At 46.1% G+C, this 21,313-nt stretch overlaps 1 protein-coding gene across 1 annotated transcript in view; it reads right to left on the bottom strand.

Moving 5' to 3' along the window:
- LOC108937588 (histone-lysine N-methyltransferase 2C-like) overlaps positions 1 to 20,906 on the bottom strand; it is an 80,868-nt gene extending 59,962 nt beyond the window's left edge. Inside the window, exons 1-4 of the mRNA XM_029253801.1 lie at positions 20,174 to 20,906; positions 10,560 to 10,739; positions 3,252 to 3,340; positions 1,605 to 1,746 (exon numbers count right to left, since the gene is read on the bottom strand). Coding sequence (XP_029109634.1) covers positions 1,605 to 1,746; positions 3,252 to 3,340; positions 10,560 to 10,738 — 410 coding nt within the window. The 5' untranslated portion in view covers position 10,739; positions 20,174 to 20,906. The remainder of the gene's footprint in view (positions 1 to 1,604; positions 1,747 to 3,251; positions 3,341 to 10,559; positions 10,740 to 20,173) is intronic.
- Between the last annotated feature and the right edge of the window lie 407 nt (positions 20,907 to 21,313).

Genomic DNA, 21,313 nt, shown 5'->3' with positions numbered 1-21,313 from the left:
GATTCCTTTCTAACGCTTTTGCCTGCGTCAATGCCTCTCGGAAGCGAGCCCCCAGGCCACCTCACTGTCCAACACGCAGTACAACTCAAGTTTTCAAAGGTCAATTTAAAAACACAGATGAAATGGAAAACTATTTACTATTTGTAAACTTTGCAAGACAATCTCTATACAGAAGAAAAAAATTAAACAAAACAACCCAAGTGGGATAAGTCGTTTCTCATTAAGTCTTTCCATAATTTTCTGTTAAGGCTGTGTGTGTGTATGTGTGTGTGGGGGGATGTGCATGCTATTTAAAAATTCATCCTTAAACACAACCATTCCACATCCATACTCTGTTGGATACCCTGAAACTTTATCATTATCAGATAGCTAAGTATAAAACGAGAACCTGTAATAAATTCTTCTCGCGGTTCAGGCCAGCAGCAGCTTGTCATGCAGACTGCACATGACTGCACCACAAGAGCATATCCTGGGACAGCTGGTCTCTTCAGTCAATCACTCTTGTAAAGTAGCAAGTATGTTTACGAGTGACACATGGACATACACTGTACATGTGGATATGGACATGCTTAGGAAGGTACACAAACATGGATGCAATCATGCTCAAACGCACATGCAAACACACAAACATACACACACATAAACAGACACACTGAAGACATGAGTGTCTGAAGTCAGAGCTGCACACGTAGATCCTAGCATTCAGTGATCACTGGCCTAGTTAGAGAGGGTAAATTCCCCACCGACACCAGGGGGTCCGAAGTGGGCAGGGCCTCCACATCCTGTCAGTCACTGCCAAATAGATCGCCATTCATCTTGGGTTCTCAGGATCGGGAGAGAAATCCTTGCTTACAGCTATCATGCTTTCAACCCCTCGTATCCTCCTCTCTTGCCCTGACCCACCGGATAAATAAATAAATACAGTATGAAGTGTTAAATTATGAAGAAGAGAGGCAGAAGTACGTCACTGAGCAGAGAAATGTGTCTGCTTCCACATAGCAGCTCTGCCACATTGAAACTGTCAAAGTGAATGCGGCCAAAAGCCTTTAACGAGGAGGAAATTGCTAAAACCATGACGTCTTCCAGCAGATTCGGCTAGGTCATTTTATTAATGCTCCGTGGTACAAGTATGGCTGTCAAAATAGAAACGTTTGCAGGAAAAAAGATCTGCAGGGGAAATTATTCTCCCTTAATTAGACGTCAGTTTATTTTTGTGCCAGTGCACAAGTTCAGCCATGTTTATACCTCCTCCACATTTGGGAAGATTGGCCGCAAAAAAGTAAATAAATAAAATGGAAGAGAGGTAATTAAAAGTTGCTCTGTTCAAGTGGGTTATTCCATGACAACGTGTGGTACCTGGGCATGATGCTGTGCTCAGTCTCTCCCTCCATGTGCAGGCTGCCAGGCTGCTGCAGGACCCCACCAACCTCATTATGAGAGTTATCAGCCTTGCAGCTTCTCGTTACCCAGCATTCCTGGCTCAGCCCCTGCCTGCCTGGCCCACACACAGAGGTCCAAGTACTGCTGCTCTCTCTCTATCACACACACACACACACACACACACACACACACACACACACACAAGCTATGTGCAGATGTCTCACCTCCCCCTGGCCCCCGAGACAGCAGGCTCCACCCAGGCCTCCGGCTCCACACTCTGGGAGGGTGCGAGCGCCGACATGGCCGGCTCTCCGGGTTCTTCCTCCGGCTCAGCTCCTCCACCTTCCTCCTGCTGTTCCTTTGTTTCTGTCAGGAGAGAGGAGCCATTTGGGTCAGTGAGCCCAAGGAAACGAGACCATGTTAGACAGCGTGCATGTCAAGTTCCCCAGCAACACCAACACAGGAAGAGGTTCTGGATCCTTCCTGAGCCAGACACTGGACCTATATCCAGCTGCAGAACCTTGATCCACTTCAATATTACCTAGCTTCCACCAGACACTTCTCCTGTACCGAGGAGCTGCAGGTGGCGTAGTGGTTAGGGGCCTTCCCTCACAACCAAAGAACACGGTTTGGAATCCTCGCTCCTGCTGTAGGACCGTTAATCGAGGTACTTAGCCTGCACTGATACAGTAAAAATTACTGGGCTGTATAAATGGGCCAATCATAACAAACCTGATTATGTAACCTTGTAAGTAAGTGAAGCTTTGTATTAGAGTTAAAGTCCAGCTGCAAAGCGCTTACGCTGACACCGAGAACCGTGTTGCTCCTCCTCTACGGGATACGGAGAGAGAACCGAACACATCACATTCTGTTCAAGTCAAACACGGAAGTCTCAAAGGGAAACAAGCAGAAGACAGGTTGCAGTTTCTAAAACGTCTCACCTGGTAACTGTAATTCTTCACTGACAGGAGTGGGTGGGGCCTGAGGAGGTGGGTTGGGCCCAGCAGGGGAGGGGCTCACTATGTGCAAATACACAGATCCTTGGATGCCTTAATCAACTTATCAGCAGCTCCTTGTAGTTGGAAATTTTACTCCTGAAATCAACTGCTGTAACCTTCTGAAATGCCAGGGCAGATTTTTTTTTCTCAAGGGCATTTTTCAAGAGCTTGGTTTTAAAAATGATAACAACGCACCAAATAAAAAACTGAAACATAATTTGCTCATATTAAAGCTAATGGCCTAAAATGAATTTGTTAATCATGCAAGTTAAACAAAATATGGCTCTAAGGGTATAAGGCCAGATGTTGTAAGGAAATGTTTTAGTTTCCCATTGCGCTCTCACATATTCACACACACACAAATCTGTGAGTAAATGTTCCTGTAGCATTCAGTAAGAAACCCTGGAGAAGGTTTGCGATATCCCCAACTGTTAACATTAATTCAGTTGCACAGTTATTCACAAAAAATTTTCCGGAAAAAAGGAATGTCGGGGGTCACCATTTTCCACTAAAGAACTGCATCGTTCCTTCTCTCATAACTGATGTTTATCTCAGTAATGGGAAACTTTGAGCTCACACTTCTGGGTTTACTCAGCACACCAGACACTATGAGCAGAGCCCTTTAGAGTCCAAGGTGAACAATGGGACACAAGGCACTAATGCATTATGGGAGCTTTTAGGACCCTATCCTGTGCTGCAGCGGAAGAGTGGCGTCACGGTGAGTGTTGAAGGAGGAGGAAAACTGGTCACAATGCCCCAGGAAAACTCTCCATAATCATCTGTGCTGGAACCTGGACCGCATCCAACCACCCGATGTCCCGTCCTTAGACCCACCCCAAAGAAGGGCCAACAGTGAGGAGGAGGAAGACTCACCCGCTTCCAGAAAACCCTCGCATTCTGGGGCTTCGGTCCCATCCATGCTGTCATCATCATCTCCTGCTGCTTTTCCTCTGCTGCGGGGCCTGGAACCAACAGGAGGCGCGTATGAAAACAAAGCTGTCAATCATTCCTGATTAGAAGTAAAACAAGCACATGACACAGCTGCTGGGAATCGGTAGGTGGAGCAAACCAAAAAACAAAGCTGCCAGTCATTCCTGATTGGGAGGCAGAGAAAACAAACGACAAAGAGACTCTCGATCAGTGCTAATCGAAGTACAGCGTTTGGCAGGTAGCTGGTACTACGCAGAGACACGGCCAGGCTTACAGCCTTCGCAGTGCACACAAGGACACAAACGTTTCTCACTTTCTTGGCTTTTTCAAATAAACAACATTTTTCCCCACACAAAAAGTGAGCCTCTGCATTTACCCCGGTACTGAAAATCCTTAAGCGCCCTTTGCCATACAACCAAAGCGGTTGGGCTCTTTGCACCAGAACATGCAACACTCAGCATCACACACTTAATTTTAAATAACAAACAAAAAATGATTTCAAGCAACAGTTTACAGCACACTTACACTAACAGTCTTCATACAGTCACTGGTGAGCAGATGAACAGCCAACGACCTCAAGGAGGAACAGAGTCCTCCTTGCGGTCATGTTACCCATTAACAGATGGCTGTGTATTCAGTCCCCGGGCTGTTGGAACGCGTTACTGAGGGGCTGCTTAAAATCAATCGTCCGTTCCGTGCTCTGCCTCTGTGACACCTGTCAGGAGGCCGCCGGTGTCACTCGTTCCGTAATTCAACGAGACGTCCCTCACATGGGAAACCTTGAGCTGCTGCTGCCAAGTCTCATCTCTGTCCTGGTTAACGACGGGGAGGCCACTGTGCGGGCATGGGCCACACGTGATTGTGGGGGATAAAAACCATTATCTACAGGAGGAGTCTGGAGCAGCAGGTACATGTTATCAGAGTGGAACTGACCCGATCGCCAATCCCTTCCACCTCTCAGGGAACACCTTCCATCTTCTTCGCCGTGCTTTGTGTCTCAAGCCAAAGAGTGAATTTACTGGCACGTTGCATCGACTATCTGTGCATCTGTGCATCTGTGTGTGTGTGTGTGTGTGTGTGGGAAGACAGAACTTGACATCTATGTTTTTGTGTTTGGTTGTTCACAGGACAGGTAGAGTTTACATTTGAACTGTCCCGTCAATTTTTATACCTGTCCAGTTTTGGAACACAATGGAAAGTAAACGTTAAAGTTTAAGATATTGCTGTACACTGCAACGAAAGAGAGGGAAACGGCATCACGTACAAGGAAGCAAACTAACAAAAAGAATCCAACATAAAGAAACGGCTCAAAATTTAGCTTTTCTTTTTTTAAAAAAAAAAAAAAAGTAATTAGGAAAAATTCCATAGAAAAACAATTTAAACAGGAAAATCCAAACTGTGTAATTTGTGATGTCACACTTTCTTTATCATAATGAAAGTCATTGCTTTGCATCAATTAAAAGAAAAATACTTGGCCTTGATTTTACGTCCACCTGCCCGGGCACCAGACCAATTCCATCTATGAAAATTTAAGCAAATTACTGGTTCCGGACAGTCGGACAACCGTTAATGTCCAGCTCTGGAAGACTGATGCACTGTTAAGAGGCCTTGTGGTTCTCTCTTTATGACTCGCTCTCTGCGGTTCTGCATCTGCGGTTCTCTCTCTATGGTTCCCTCTTGGCAGTTCTGTACTCCGCACCTTCTCTCCCAGCCCAGGCCACACAGCTCCACCGGCTCAGCTTTGTTTCTTATGATTTAAGACTTTTGGCGTATGCTGGAGAGCACTCCGTCTCGATGCTCCAGTTTCCAAAATCCTGCTGGGGATCCGTGCGGTCGTGGGCTTGGCCGCCTCTCTCCTCACCAGCCCCTGCCCCCTGCCACCCATCCCCCACCACCACAAATTCACCCTCCCACTGCTTTCCGTCAAGTCTCGACTCACCACTGTCCCATTGCATTGAGCCAGCTTCCCGCCCCCTCTCTCACCCGTCACCTCTGATGACGTCAGCACAGCAGCCTCGCCGTCTCCCCGTGCACCAAAACCAGCCAATGGTACGCTCGTTGCCTGCAGCCAGCACTTGGACGTCCGTTACCATGGTAACATCATCTAGTGTCTAGTTACTGGCACCAAACTGCCAACACGGCAAAGTGCGTTTCTTGAATGGAAATGGAAAAGTGGTGTTTTTTGACCTGTTCCTCACAACATATTAACTTTTAAACTTTCTTATGAGAAATGCAACATACGTTCTTTTCTGTAATATCACACAAAACCAAAGAAAACTCAACCCAAGCTGGTGATTAAAAGGGAAGGAGGCAGCGGTGGGGCATCAGGAGGCAACAGAGGATCATCTAAGGTGCTGACGGAGCTGACATTTCTCAAGCTTTGTGCAAAACCAAATTCTCTAAATTTACTGCAGTCTGAGTTCAGACAGACACCAGATCCATCTTTATAAGAAGGGTGCAAAAGCTGCGGTCCTGGAAAGCTGCAAACTTGGCAAATCCACCATTGACTTCAGGTGACAGCGGCTGGTGTGCACCCTACAGACCATGTTCCTGGTTATACCAAAGAAACTGAAGACCTCAAGTCCTGTTTCTCAAGCCCATCAGGCCTAACTTGTAAGTGTTCAAAAAATTTGCATCACATCATTCTCTCATAATTATGCTTGCGTTTCCTCTCAGGCTCAATTCTATAGGCAGCGACTTGAGTGATGTGAACCAGCGACACGACTGTATCAGAGAGACAAGCCGAGTTTGGACAATCACATGTCTGTACCAAAAGCCGTACAACTGTGGCTGATGGGTGTTTTGTTAACTCGGACCTGTACTTCAATTTGACGAAAGTGTCTACTAGATGAACACATATACATGGAGCTCACACATCAAGCAGACCAGTGTGGAACAACACCATTGCTGCAGGGCATATAGAAGCATCCAGTGTCTTGACCAAGAATAATGCACCTCACTGCAGGACCTGACATTAAATAGCAAATACTGTACGCTGGCTATTAAGTATGGAATCACACACACACGCACGCTGGCTGAAACCGCTTGTCCCAAATGGGGTCGCGGTGAGCCAGAGCCTAACCCGGCAAAACAGGGTGCAAGGCTGAAGAGGGAGGGGACACACCCAGGACGGGACGCCAGTCCATCACAAGGCACCCCAAGGAAGACTCGAACCCCAGGCCCACCAGAGAGCAGGACCTGGCCAAACCCGCTGCGCCACCACGCCTCCCTTAAGTATATAATTTCCCAGTGAAAATACAGCATTTTACATAGCTGTAAGAAATATCTGACAAAAAAACTGTTACATCTGCAGTGTCTTGCAAATCTTCCCAACGGTATCGGGTAGATGCACTTTCGGAGGGTGGGGTCACTGAAACGTTCCCATGAAGAACACAGAAGCACGTGTGTTATCTTGGGTGGAGACATCTTCCAAACCGAAGGTGGGGGAGCAGCGAGGAGGAGGAAGTGACAGGTGACTGCACCAGCAGGGCAGTGAAACCGACCCCATGCAATAAACACAGATGCAAAATAACACTGCAACGTGCAAACTCTAAACTACTGTTGAGCTCATGTGATTTTATTTAGACATATTTTAAAACTGGGAGAGTGGCACGTAGTTTATTGGTTGGTCATCACTTTACAATCTAAGGACCTAGGTTCCAGTCCCCATCCTGCTGTTGCACACTCGATAAAGGTACTTACCCTTAACTGGTACAGTAAAAAAAAAAAAAAAAAAAACTCCCCTGCTGTATAAATGGGTAAATCAGAGTAACTAGCTCAGTGTACAAACCTTGCACTGTAAATCAACTTGGCAGAAAGGAGAGATAAATGAATAGCAATGTGTTTATGTTTATTTAGGCCAATTTATCTCTTCCAGAAGACCCCTAACTTCCCAACTGGACACAATACCTCCATTGTATTTATATCCATTTTTGCAACAGCCTTCATCTGTTTAGGACAGAAACCTCTTGTAAATGTGTGAGCATGCCCTGGAGGAGAGGATGAGTCCCCTGAGAGGGTGACAGCGACAGGAGGACATCCACCGGAGTGCTCCTCATGGAAGACATCAACTGATGCTGGAAGGCAGCAGAATTGCAATGTTTACCATGTTTTTTCTATGAGTCACCACAACTGAACTGCTGGGAAAGGCAGCATCCCGGGGTGAAAAAAAAACATACAACGCCACACAAGCTCGAATGTTGGAGTGTGTGTGGCAGCCATTAAAACCATTCGAACACAGCGAAACGCAGTCTGGTCCATTCCACAAAAGGAAAAATGAAAGAGGGGGGGGAAAAAAAAAAAAAAACATCACCACCAAATTACTTGAAAGGTCGTCAAGTCATGAAAGGAAACCACAAGAAGGTAATGATTCACATCCACAATGGGTCCGTGCAGACAAAACTGTGTATTTACAACAAAGGATGAAAAGCAGATGTAAGTTCTCCTGCATCTCTCCAACTTGCCATTAATATCACACGCTTTTTTAAAATAACGCAAAGAAATATTAAAAAAAAAAAAAAAAAAACAAACCTTTGAAATGTATCCCTCAGAATGAAAGGAAAGCAGTCCTTTCTTTGCAGAACAAAACCTAAAAGGGTCCTCAGCACCCAACCCCCCAGCCCTGTATATTATAACTTATCCTCATGATCCCCCTACAGTGGGGGGAGAAAAAAGAGAAATAAAAAAAGCTGTTGGGTAAGTAGTCCCAGCTCCATGGGCTGCTGGGAAATCCCGGCATGGAGCGGCACGCTGCCGGAGGGCACACCCCCCTCTCTGTGGAGCCAGTCTCCCAGCATGCACCTCATTCACCCACTTGCCTCTTCAGCTGGTGGGCAAACACTTTTAGACTATACCACATTTTTTTCAGACTGCACCTACACAACATTTTCAGCATTTTTAATGTATTTTATTTTTTGACTCAGGCGAATAAATACCGCAACATAAAGAATGATTTCTGAGGCCCGGAGACAAACAGTTGAATCTTTTTTTTTTTTTTTTTTTTTTTTTAACGTGTGCGTCAACTATTCATTAATTCGCCTCCACTGAGACTTGGACTGACTTCTAAATGTGTTATATTTTCAAAAATAATCAACAAATACACAACAGAAAGCGTGATGACGTGTTACATGACTTTTCAATTAAGATAGTCTTTAAAAGACATCGGGATAGCAATTGTTCCCAATAAAAACTCCACTTGTAGACATCATCACTAACCACGGTTGAGCACTTTCCAGTGGCGAGAGGTTCTTGTCAAGATGTCCAGCACATTTCTTCATTGTTCTCAGTAACTGCTTCTCCGAGGCCCCCTGAATCCACAGCTACTTCCTGAGACCCAGAACCTTATCGATGCTGGTGGCAGCCACAACACTAGCAATAACATCAATACCAACACCGATAACGCCGCCAACATCAGCACCTAGCACTAACATTAACAACACCAGCAGCGGTAGCACAACAACAAACACTGCACGAGCACTAAAACCAACTACAACATCGTCTCCAATATGATCACCATTAGAAGAAACATTAATGCTAATACTCATACCATCCGCAGCACAAACACCAGTACTACTACCACCACCTACAACAAATCCAGCACTATCATCAAAAACACAGTAGGAGCATTATAACTAACACATTAAACCCTTGGGAAGCCAGGATAACAATTGGGTCGAGAAAGGTTTTCTGACTGCACTGTCCAGCTGTGGACGCTTGTGAATTGAGTCCAGGCAACTGTGGACACACACAGGGTTGACCATGGTAAAAACAGATTAAAGATTCAGAGTTCTCGAGAAGCTGTGAGGAGCAGTCCAAACAGAGGGCCATACACCAGTGTGATGAGGTCTAATTCCCTGTAAATCCAGAAAATCAAACCAGATAACTTATCCTCAGCTCTTGACAGTGCTTTAACAACCCTGAATCCATCAAATACACAGCCTTTAGGACTTAAAGAAGGGCTGTCACTCATCCACAGGAGGGAAAACTCATATTCTGTAAAAAAAACTGGAGATGACCTCAGATCTGGAGGCAGCCATAACCAAACCTATGACACACAATCCCATCAACTTACTGCGTTCAAAGGAAATTTCTTTCCTTATCTGCTGCCTGAAGACACATCGCAGCCCCAATCCTTATGGCTGGATAGCCCTGCAACTGTTTGGATAACACTGCGATAACCGCGGTGGCAAAGATGATTACATTCCCAGCTGTCTGGTATCACCTCCGTAATCTTGACGGGTTTTCTACACCGTTTATGAGGAGAGAGGCTCCGAATGAGATGATGTGCAATATCAATTTCATGCTAAACCTTTTTCTCCGCCTCGCATCTGTGTGGCACCGGATAGGAAGGAAGAGGAAGACGTGAGTCGAGTGCGAGAGGCATCTAGAAGTCTAGGAGCGCTGTTTTCGTGTTCAGTGCTCCTCCTCTGCTACTGAAGGACCACCGAAACGGCTAACCTCCCTACCCCCAGCACAGTAAGACAGCGAGTTCACTCTGCATGGGCTTTTGTCATGCCTTCAGTTCCTCCATCATGCTCAAAGCAGACATATGAGGTTGAAGTCCTGCGGTCACCCCACACGACCCCGTCCCTAGTGACCGGCTGATTCTTTACGGGCAGGAAGACGAGGCAGAGGGGTGGCGTCAATGGGGGTTCAGGTGTGGGAAGGGGCGGATTTGACAGCTCTGACGTATCCACTGCTCCTTGGGCACTTCTGCTTTGGAGGCCCCAAAGAGTATTTAATGCATGCCCTATAAATAATTCATGACAGTTAATAAATGGTGACTGATTTAATAGACCTGAAGGGGAGAGCCAGTGGTGAACCCTCCGCTTGGCACTGCGGTGGGCAGCAGCGGGGTCCACTGATCGCGTTCATAGATTTCAAAGAGATGTCAAGAGGCACTGAGCGGTTCCTTTAACTGGCACCGCTTCAGTATGGGAAGTCTAATTCTAGACAATTCCCAGTAAATGTCTACCCCACTGCCCTTTCTCAGGGAGGGTGTGTCCATTGCCGTGATGCATTACTTAAAAGCTGAATGCATTACATGCACAGGTGAGCTCAAGTAAAGTGCTTCTGATACACTTTAACAGCTACGATGACAGGCTCAATCTCTGCATAGTGTTTGTGAAAAGCCAAGTCTTGCCTGTAGCTTTTAATTCAACGATTGATGCTGGCAATGAAGTCAGGAGGACACTGAACGAACGAGACCTTGCTCACAGAAAGCTGAGATGGATAAGCGAGGGTTAAACTTACTTCTTCTTGGGTCTGGGCGTGGCAGCGGGGGCGGTGGCGGCGACAGCATCCTTGCGAGGTCGGCCCCTGGGACGCTTGTCTGCGGGGGCAGGGCTGCCAGCCGGGCTGGCCCCCCCGCTGCTCGCCACCGGTGACGGTCCTTCCTCAGAGGCCTCCACACTCCTGTCCTCTGATGACATTCTGCGGAAGACAGTGCAGGAGTGAGGGAGGAGGGGGGAGTTTCCCAGAAGCCCTCTGTGCTGTGCATGCAAAAACCACCACTTCCCAAACCCGGCAGGCATCGTCAAGCCCACTGATCCCAGTTTGTACTACATCTCACATGCACATGTATTCGAACGCCTGATGGTGCAGTGCAGCCTTATCCAGGTAGGATCTCATCAGCGGAAGTTACATAAGTACACGTGGCACTAATGAAAATGTTACCAGGGAGGTGCTGTGCTTTCAAAATTTACACTTCTGCTCACAGATTTCTAACAAAGATACACAATGACTCAGCGCCCTGTGGCTTGTCACCTACATGGTCTACTAATCGGACCGCACTTAAGCTTTAGAGTAACTAGCATCATTAGTATGCAAGATAAGGTTCAAATCTGTGACTTCTACAAACTCACGTTCTGTGCCTTTCAGGGGGGGAGAAGGTGGCGTAACGGTTAGAGTTGCCAACTTTGGACTCGAAGGACCCAGCTTTGAACCCCACCTCCTACTACAATACCCTTGACTAAAGTATTTACCCAGAACCGAAACAATCGATCATCGTAAGAAGCATTAAAGTGACATAACGTTGTTTGTCGCTTTGGAGAAAACTGGCAGATACATAAGGTAAAGTATGATTTGAATGGTTTTAAAAAAAAAAAAAAAAAAAAAAAAAAAAAAAACAGAGCAGTAACAGGAATATTTCCAGCTCATGCCCCAGACAAGGGTGAGGAAGATATAAAAGACCCAAACGATTAACCAAAATGCTATAGATCTGAATTCTGGAAAGTTAACGCTGTTAAATGCAATTTTTCCTATTGAGAAAAACATGAATGCATGTTGATTACACGTCTGGCAATGAAACGCATCTTACTGCTATTGTCCACACATAGAGCTCCCTCTACAAATAAAGTACTACATTCAACCTGCATCATCATTGTGATGAATTCTGGAAGATCTGATAGTTTCTTGAAAACTTCTTAGAGTGTGCTACATGACCACTATTGCCAAATATCTAAGCTTTCACCCTTGCACTGTTTAAGTCTATTCATTTTTATGTTTCTCAGCATATTTATTCTTTTCTGTTGGTTGACCCAGCTCTCATCTTGTAATTAAAAAATACATTTTCAAAAATTACTAATGAAAAAAATGTGAACGTACAGAGGGAACAGACCGCTTCTTAGGGAATCTTTAGGAGATGACTGTCAAGCCGAGTTTATAGGTAACCTCTGAATCTTGCATCCTGTTCGCTGTTGGAGCGTGAAGCATTAAGTGCTCCGCAGAACGAATTTAGAGTAGGCCCTTCAGTCCCCACCAGACCCCCCTGATGGCCCCGAGGGGGGCCTGCCTGCTCTGCTGGTAATGACTGCGGGAGCAGCTGTGGGGAGGTAAGCATCACGGCAGCCCTGGCGGCACGGAGATCCTGCTCTCCACGGAACGCTACTCAAATTAATTTAAGATTTTCATTCAGGCTTGTCACGCTGAGAAGAAAGCCGTCCCGCAGCGCGTACGGAGCCGCGCTTTTCACAGCGTCGATTTTCACCGGGGGAACCAAATGGAGTCGATGCTGACCTGGAGGACCACGCCCCACTCGCTCTGTGCGTCTTCACAACACTTTCAACTCAAATTATAGAGTGCACCTCGAACGACAATGATTGAACGTCCATAGTTTTGCGTTCTGAAAAATCAATAGGATTAACTGATGTTGAGTTGCAGGTAGCAAACTGGTTAGAGCCGCCTCGCCAACTTAGGTTCAAATCCCATCTCCTGCGATAGTGACCTTGATCAAGGTACTTCCGTTGAATTGATAGGGCAAAAATGACCCAGTTGTATAAGTGGGTAAATCAATGTAAATATCTTAGTTCAAACGACTTCATCGTTATTATGCTCGCGATGCTAATGAATCCCCCAAACCCCACAGCAAGGTCTGGGGTGCCGAGGCGTTGGCCGTAGGCGAGAAAGACACGCACAAGCTGTCATAGTTCTCGTTACAACAGCCACAGACTGTATCGTTTTACCCAGAACGGCTGACAGAAGCTGAAACTGTGAGAAAGTCAGCCCTCCCGCGGCTCACGGCGGCGCCTCAAAAACAGACTTTACTCTTCCGAATGGTCCGGCGTGCTGAGCTCAAAGTGCCTCCAGGTCATATGGCGCTGTCAGTGAGCCCACGGCGGCTCATTGGTTTAACCCATTTACACAGGCCCGTGTGTTCCTGGAGCACTCGAGGTCAAACCAGGTCAGGGACAGCTGGTAGCGCAGTGGTTAGAGCTGCTGCCGTTGCACCCAAAGGATGCAGGTTTGAGTATCACCTCCAGCTGCAGTACCCTTGAGCAAGGTACTTACCCTAAATTACTCCAGTAAAATTACCCACCTGTATGAACTGGTAAGTAGCTTAACATTATAAGTTGCTTTGGAGAAAAGCGTCAGCTAAAACCATCACAGGACCCCCTCCTCCCCCAAGTTATTTGAAATCCTTCAATACGCTCAGCTACCAATGCTTTCTTCAACTGAATTTCTATGTCACTGTTAATCGTCGGCCGAGTTTCTGCCTGGCATCCGGCCACTTGTCTTCATCGAGACACGCGAGGCGTTCCGACACCTAATTTATATTCACTAATTGCCAGCATCAATCCCTCGTTTATTTTACGCTGCTTGGCACAACAGCGTATAGAGCTTGTAACGGCTACACCGTCCAACTGAACACCGATGCATTCGTTTCACTCTCGATCCACGGGTCAGTCTCCGAGACAGAAACGCATCCTCTTGCCTCGCTTGCGAACGTCTGCCATTCCACGCGTGCTCCGAGCGCAGTAAATACCGCGAAGACCCCACTGCATGTACGCCAGCCTACCGGCGGGGGCCCGACTGGCTCCATTTTCTGGGCAGGAACGAGCGCCTGCAATTCTCCTTCATGGGATCCATTAGAAAGGCAGCTCTGGAAACATGGCGGTACAGCAATACTCATGGGCCGTGCTGTCGAGCCAGAGAGCACAGAGCAATCGCTAACAAGGCGCTGTGTGCTGCCAAAAGAAAGAGCTCCTTCCAAGTGCACACTACCAATTTAACTCTAACTGGTCTGACTGTAAGGCAACACAATGGTTCGGGGGTAGCTCTGGTGCTCCATAGCTCCTGGGCCACATGTGGGTTCAAATCCAGCTCATTCTGCGTGGAGCTTTTGTATTCTGCCTGTGTTTGTGGACCCCAGGTAATGCAGTTTCCTCCCACAGTCCCAAGTTGCGTTTCAGGTGAGAGAAGGGCTCTAAATACCACTTAGTGTGCGATTACTGTGATGGACTGGCATCCCGTCCAGGGTGTACCTGCCTCAGATCCTATACTTCTAGGATAGGCTCCGGACCACAGCAACCCTTCATTGGACAAGTGCTTCATTGATAATGGGCAGATGATGATATGACTGTATCACAACGAGTATGACTATTTTACCTATTAGTATTATTTTACAATCTATTAACCTGGAGATTACAGTGCACAATAGTGTCAAAACTTCAGGGGAAAATGAGGAAGACCCTCCGTGACATTCTAAGATATATATTAGTAGTTACCAATACGTATGTGACCTTGCACTGTATATTTATATTAAAGAAAAATAAGAATTTTTTTGATTGATTAATACTAATCTGTGAAGAGTCAAATGTGATCATTATTTTTTCCTTTATAGCACAAGTCCCCCCCCTTTTTAAACATCTGAATAATTACAAAGCGTAAAGAAATGGGTGCATTCAAACTGTAACATTACAAAGTCCCTTCAATAATTTAGCAGTACATTTTGCATTTTTAAGTACGATTATGCGAGTGACAATCAGTATGTAAAAGGCTGGGGGCACTGTGTGGGACAGCTGCGGCCCAAAGCACAGTTGCAGTGCATTCTGGGCCAGACACACCCAAATGCCCAGGTTGTCCACATAGGGACTGATGCTTTAAACAGAAAAACAAAATGTTCCTGCTTTTTCACAACTTGAAAGGTATGTTGATCACTTGGGAGAATTTTGGGAAGTCAGTGTGAATCTTTGCCTTAACATTTGCTAAGATTTTTCAGCCATAACACTCAATTATATGGACTACAAATGAGGGAGGCTGGTAATGAAATTAAACTTCTGCCCTTCTTGGTACAGCTTCTCCCTTGAAACATGTTTGGAGGAATATGCCAAGCAATGTGAAGACATTGTGAAAATACATGTGACACCCCAGAAGTGGCAGATAAAAGTCAGAGAATCAAAACCACACATAAACATCTAAGTGTCTCAAGTGGAGCGGATGATTGATGAGGTGTGAGAAGACACAACTCATGGTTAGTGGGGACAAAGGGGCCCTTCTGAAAGACAAGGAGAGGTTTTTCAAAACAGACCGATGCCATTAGTGACAGTTAAAAGTGATCAGTACGTAGATGATCCAGCCTACTTTACGATAGACTGGCATCCCATCCAGGGTTTACCTCCCCAGCCTTGTACCCACTGATTCCAGGTGAGGGTCCAGACTACTGCGACCCTGCTCAGGACAAATGGATCATGAAAATGGATGGATAACCAGGAGTGTTGCTTTAGAGAACAATGTCAGCTAAATGAGTAAATAATAATAGTACTGAATCACCTAAAATTATCATTTTAAATTTACAGTAATCAATGGTTGCAACTGGCTGAGGCTGCCAAAGTAACAAAGCAGTTCTCCCATCTTACCCAAATTTCTCTTCACAGTTAAATGAATTTATTGTGGTCTGTAGTTTTCTTAAACATTCCCACAAGTGTTTATTCCAAGTTTGCTTTGTTCTTGATATGCTGAATGACTCAACTGATAATCAGCAACAGCATTTATGTATTTGGGAATCAGCTATGAAGGGTTCAGCATGTGTGTCTGCTGCATGTTTGTCGAGACTGCATTGAGGACACGTATGGAAATAGAATGACCTCGTAACGGGGCATAATGCTGCTGTAATTAATAAGCCCCTTGTAACACAAGGCTTTATATTGTCATAAGCCATTTTAGGAATATTTTGCTGTACGGGACCATGAGGGCTGAATGCACTCATACTTTTCATTGTATTGTACGTCACTTTATATCTTTCCGTACGTATAAAAAATGACACAATTGCGATGACTGCACATTGCTCTATTTAACCAGTCATCCAGTGAAACGTCTTAATAGCTGGTGTCACCGATGGAGACGCTCCATTCTGCAGAACAAGCTCCTGCTAAAGAAGCAAACCCAGGTGGGTTCTTTGCAATTGCTGCCACCATCAGATGGTAGAAAATAAGACCGACATGCTACATCAGGGAATGATGGTCTGAGAGCAGTCGAGGGCTTCACAACCCAACCAACAGACACAGGTGTGAACCCGCTGCGGTGTCCTGAAAGAAGGCAAACAGCCTGAATTTGAAGACCGATGCCATTTTCCGTCCTTTTCAAAGTGTAGCTACGCTTGTAGCGGGCGGTTCTATTCGGGCGCCACGACCGCAGGCCGCAGGGCCAGCACTGACACAGATGCCGGCTTCCTGCCTCAGCGCTTTTCACAGCTTGGGCGCCTAAATTTGCGCTACGAGAAGCGCCTGGCCGGCGAGGCCAGTGGGAGCCCGGGTGTCCGCAGAGACTTGAGCACGGCGATGTGGAACGCTCGCAGACTCCCCTCCTCCCCCAACCCCCGCCCGTCCGCCTGCCCGCAGCAGGACGCAGCCAGCGGAGCCCACTTCCGGTAACCACATCGATTCTTTTTCTCTCTCTCTCTCTCTCTCTGTGTGTGTGTGTGTGTGTGTGTGTGTGTGCGTGCGCTTGCACGCTAGCGTTCATTGTGGATAAACAGCCAGGCCTCTGCTCCCTTTGTCAAACACTTAGATGTGACAGATGTATCTGACAGAAATATTGAGATGTTCATTTTGGCACTGTGCAAATGTTTACCTGTCAGTCTCAAAACAGGGTTACAGGTACCCACAGGACTCCCCTACACAGCACAATGCCTCTCCCCTGGGTAAATCTTTCAGCCAAAGACTTGCCCTAGGGGCCATTCTACCCATTTTTTTGTATTCATTTGACATTTTTTTTCTCCAAGATGAATTACAACATAAGGTTTTTAAGAGTAAGCTACTTACCATTATTTACCTAGTTATCCAGCAAGGCAATTTTTATATCAATTCAAGACAAATACCTTGATCAAGGGTACTACATTAGGACATGAGAATCAAATTCAGGTCTTTAAAATGAAAGAAAACTGTTTTAACAACTACACCCCCTGCTGTCTCAGTTTACAGACATAACAAAGAAAAGTCATGGCAAGCTATCCCAGTCTGGACTTTCCAGGCCCTATCATCAGAAATAATAATGGATTTATGAACCAAAACATCCTTGAACCACGATGCAAAGTAAATGACAGATTAACGGGTGCGGAGCAGATGCAGGATGTGATGGTTTCCTTTGGCTCAAGTGTGGATGTAAACGGGTACACGGGGACCAAAAAGCAATTAGTCGCCACAGAAACTTTTTAAAGAAATTTATTCATTAAGCCAATGCTCTTTTTCAGAGTAACTTAAAAGATAAGGTTACTTACACTTGTTTACCTATTTATCCAACTAGATAACATTTACTGTATCAATTCAGACTAAGAACCTTGATCAAGGGTACTATAGCAGGAGGAAGGAGCCAAGCCCAAGCCTCTGAAGTGCAAGACACTACAGTACCTACTGCCCCACATTTCTATTTAATTATAACCTGTTGAAACAGCATTTTTACGTATTTTGACACAAAAAACAGAATTTTTTCTACAAGTCACACACACACGCACACACACCACCCTCATCACATAGCTAGCCTGCATTCTAATGACTGTGACTATATGCATTTACACTGTTTTGCCTACTACAGACAAACTATCTGACAAAACAGCCACGTTGTGCTTGATACTACCTACAGTGGACCGCTCAAGCCAGGCCAGGCCCTCTCCTCAGAGTTGCTCTCTTGGGCCAGACTGATGTCAGCAGCACGTTGCAGGGAGTGATGACTGCCGGATGACCCACAATGCCTTGCCCACTCAGACACACTGGAGACTTTTGTTCACAAACATGCCAGTGATTTGCTTATTTTTCTATTTATTATTATTACAATACCAGTAATTCAAGCCTTCCTCGATACCCTATTTTACTGCTGATTTTATTTTTGCCTCCCTCCCTGCCAAACACCACCTAAATTCCCTCCTATTCACATCACATTGAAGTGCATAATGACAGAATGCTGACTAATAGCCTTGTACTAAGTCTTCTCCAGAAGATAACACTTGTCAACTGATCAGAAATGTGTGGTAGTATCTACCATCCGGAAATTAAGGCCCCAATACTATAATATTTTATTAAAGTACAATACTAAAAGCGAACCAGGTTGACATATTTTTATTTGCTGACCATCAGTAAATCCCTGCAACAGGCTGCCTGGCTAATGGAGCTTTTTCATGAATCTCAACAGATGCTTTGGTAATCTAGCTACCAACCACTTTCGTGTGTACTACACTTATTTATAGATAAGACAGGTGGCATAGTATTCAAAGCTGTCACCTTTCACTCAATTCAGTCCATACTGCTGCTGTAGCACCCTTGATCAAGGTATGCAGTCAGAATTGATGCGGTAAAAATTACCCATCAGTATCAACAGGTAATTCACTAATGCCATTTTCCCCATTTAAACTGGTCAAAGTCCTTTGCACTAGAACTCACATTTCCACAGATGGTGCCATGTAGAATTAGTTATTCGATGGCAATCAACTGGTTTAAGCCTCACAAGTAAGGTGACAGGCAGGAGAACTTTATTCTTCCACTCAGACATACAGCAGTTAGCGCAGTAAGGACTCCGGCCCTCAAGGAGTTCAGCAACACTGGTCCTGGTCAACGCACCGTCTTTAAAAGTACATCGAGTTAAAGTTGTAACTGTCGCTTTCTACAGGCCGTGGCTGAAGACTGCGGTGTTTCTGTGGTCGTTCTCGGAAAACAGCAAACTGGTCCAAAATGACCTCTACAGGAGGCCTTTTCACGCACGGCCTTAAAGTTTTTGGATACAACTTATCTGAGGCCAGAGTATAAAGGCAAAGTCTGGGGCATCTGTGGATGCAGTGCTAGATCCCAGAGGCCAAAGGGCACGGTGCCCCCCGCGGCACCTATCTGTTTGTGCATTTTATTCCCAGGTGTTCTGATTTTACCCTAATACAGATGCAGGGGGATTCTGGCTCAGTGTCAGAAAATTACACCCCCTCCCCAAACTGCCAAAACAGACCTCCAGAGCCCCATCACTGAAATCCACAGGCCAGTGCCTGTCCTGGGGGGTTGGGGGGTTCATTGATGAAACCCACTTATTCATCACTTAGGACACATGGGCTTCTTGTCACACTGTACTGATTGATAAATTTTTTTAAACTGTGGTTTTCAAATTAAGTTTTACACTTATATGATTTATCTACCCCTCCCCAAACTAAGCCCACATTTCTGATACAAAGAGCAGTGACCCCTTTGGGCTCTTTTTCCGCTTGCTGACTCATCAACATCGGACTCGCAGAAAACCAGGATACATCAACAAAAGACCATCGGAGCCTGAATGGTGGGGAAAAAAAAAAAAAGACTCGACGACCAAACGTATTTATTTACAGAAAGCCACAATGCCGCAGAAACAAGAGGATGTCTTAGGCAAAAAAAAAAAAAAAAAAAAAAAAAAAAAAGAACGGATTATGTAAGGCATAATTAAACCAGGCTCCCATGGCATCATGAAGAGAAGGAAGATGAAACACGGATGGAGCTGAACCTGCACAGCTGCTGGATATTAATGGGACGAAGACATCCATCAGGAGGCTCTCTTCTTCTTGTGCAAGAAATATGGATGGGAACCCAGTGCCAGGACAAAGTGGTACAATATCAAGCCCAGCTGGGTGAAACTGGACCAAGACAAATCGAAAAAGGTATGATTCGCGAAAAGCCGGACCATGTCAACTCAAGCTGGTCGAAGACCAAACCAACCAAGGCAAGCCAGGTTAAATTGGCCCAAGTGGGTCCAAAGCCGGAGCACGCTGTAGCAGATCCCTTCAGAACTGGGAAAAGTCGGGCCAAAACAAGACAAGACCAAGTGTGGTGGTCATAGTCAGGACCCGAGAGTGTCTAAAATAGGACCAAGTCGGGTTAATTTGGTCCAGTTCGGTCCAAAGCCGGTACAAAACCGGAAGACGTCAGTCCAAGTCTGTCAAGCCAGAATAAAACGAGTCCAACAAGTCCGAAATCGGGCCGAGCCGGTCCAAAGCACACCACATACTAGGCTAGCCCGACTAAGTCGGTAAAGCCAGGCAGGCAGGCAGGCAGGCAGGCGGGCGGACTGAAAAGCAGGAGGCTACGACACACGTCGCGAAGAGGGGAAAAGCGCACAAAGAAAGAAAACTGAGGAGGGACACTTACCTTTTGGAACCTACAAGTGTGGACTTATTTCCTTCATGACCTCTGCTGTCATATGTGAAATGTAACACTGGGGGGGCGTGGGGGGGGTGCTGCTGCGAACAATAAACACGGCGCAATCGAACAGTTATAATCCGACCGAGAGCCCCCCCCCCCGGGGTGTGGGGGGCCCGTCCGCCCTTCTCTCCCCGCAAGACGGGAAAGGGACCCCGCGAAGAAGAGCCTCCTCTCTTTTCAGCAGCGCGAGACAAAACGCAGCGCGAGATCACATCCCGGGCACTTCTTCGTCATCCTTTATTCCACAGAAAAAGAAAAAAAAAATATTGAAAGCAAAAAAGGGTAACAAAAAAAAAAAAAAAAAAAAAAGTAAAATCACCACGTTTCAAAAGAACCCATATCCGTGAGATGCCGTCAAACATCCAAGGAAAAAAGATGAAAAATAAAACACAGAATCATTCGGGAGGGTGGAAAACGATTACGAAATGGATGTAATTCTATTTTCTCCTCAGTTCCCATCCAGGCTCTTCGGGTTCGGAACCCATGGCATGGAGGATGTACGCGCGAGCGCAGTCGCCTTGCAACTCCGGCGGATCCACTTTTAACACATGCGTGTTCAATTCCCTATTTTTATTCTTAAATTCTGGTAAAGAATGCGCCACTTTATATCGTTAAAATGTCCAAGAATTAAGTTGAGACGTCCAGCTCCGGCCGAGCGCGGTGGCCATGTTTAAGAGCGACCCCGCGGCCGCCTGTCACACACGCACTTCTCACACAAATAGTTCCCCTTAGACGCCACCACGCTCCGCCGACGCGGACGCGCGGCACACAAGAGATAAACGGCGTGAAGTCGGCACTCATATGATGTTTATTAATAAAAAGTGAAAACTGTCGCGGACTAAACCCCGAGGTTTGATGTATTTTTATTGGAAGGCACTCCGTCCCCCGGCGGAGGGATACATCGGCGCACGCTCCAGGTAAGGAGACTTTTCGACCAATCGGTGAACGGATGCACCGGAAACCCGGACTGGAGCCGCCGGACCGAACCGCTTTTGAGGGACAGCCCTTATTTTTCGGGTTATTTTACATAACGGCACACAATGGCAGCGTTTTTTCGCTGACGCCCTATAAACGAATAACGTGAAG

This window comes from Scleropages formosus, chromosome 7 (assembly GCF_900964775.1).
Source record: "Scleropages formosus chromosome 7, fSclFor1.1, whole genome shotgun sequence".
NCBI lineage: Eukaryota > Metazoa > Chordata > Actinopteri > Osteoglossiformes > Osteoglossidae > Scleropages > Scleropages formosus.
This window is presented reverse-complemented; position numbering and strand designations above follow the sequence as displayed.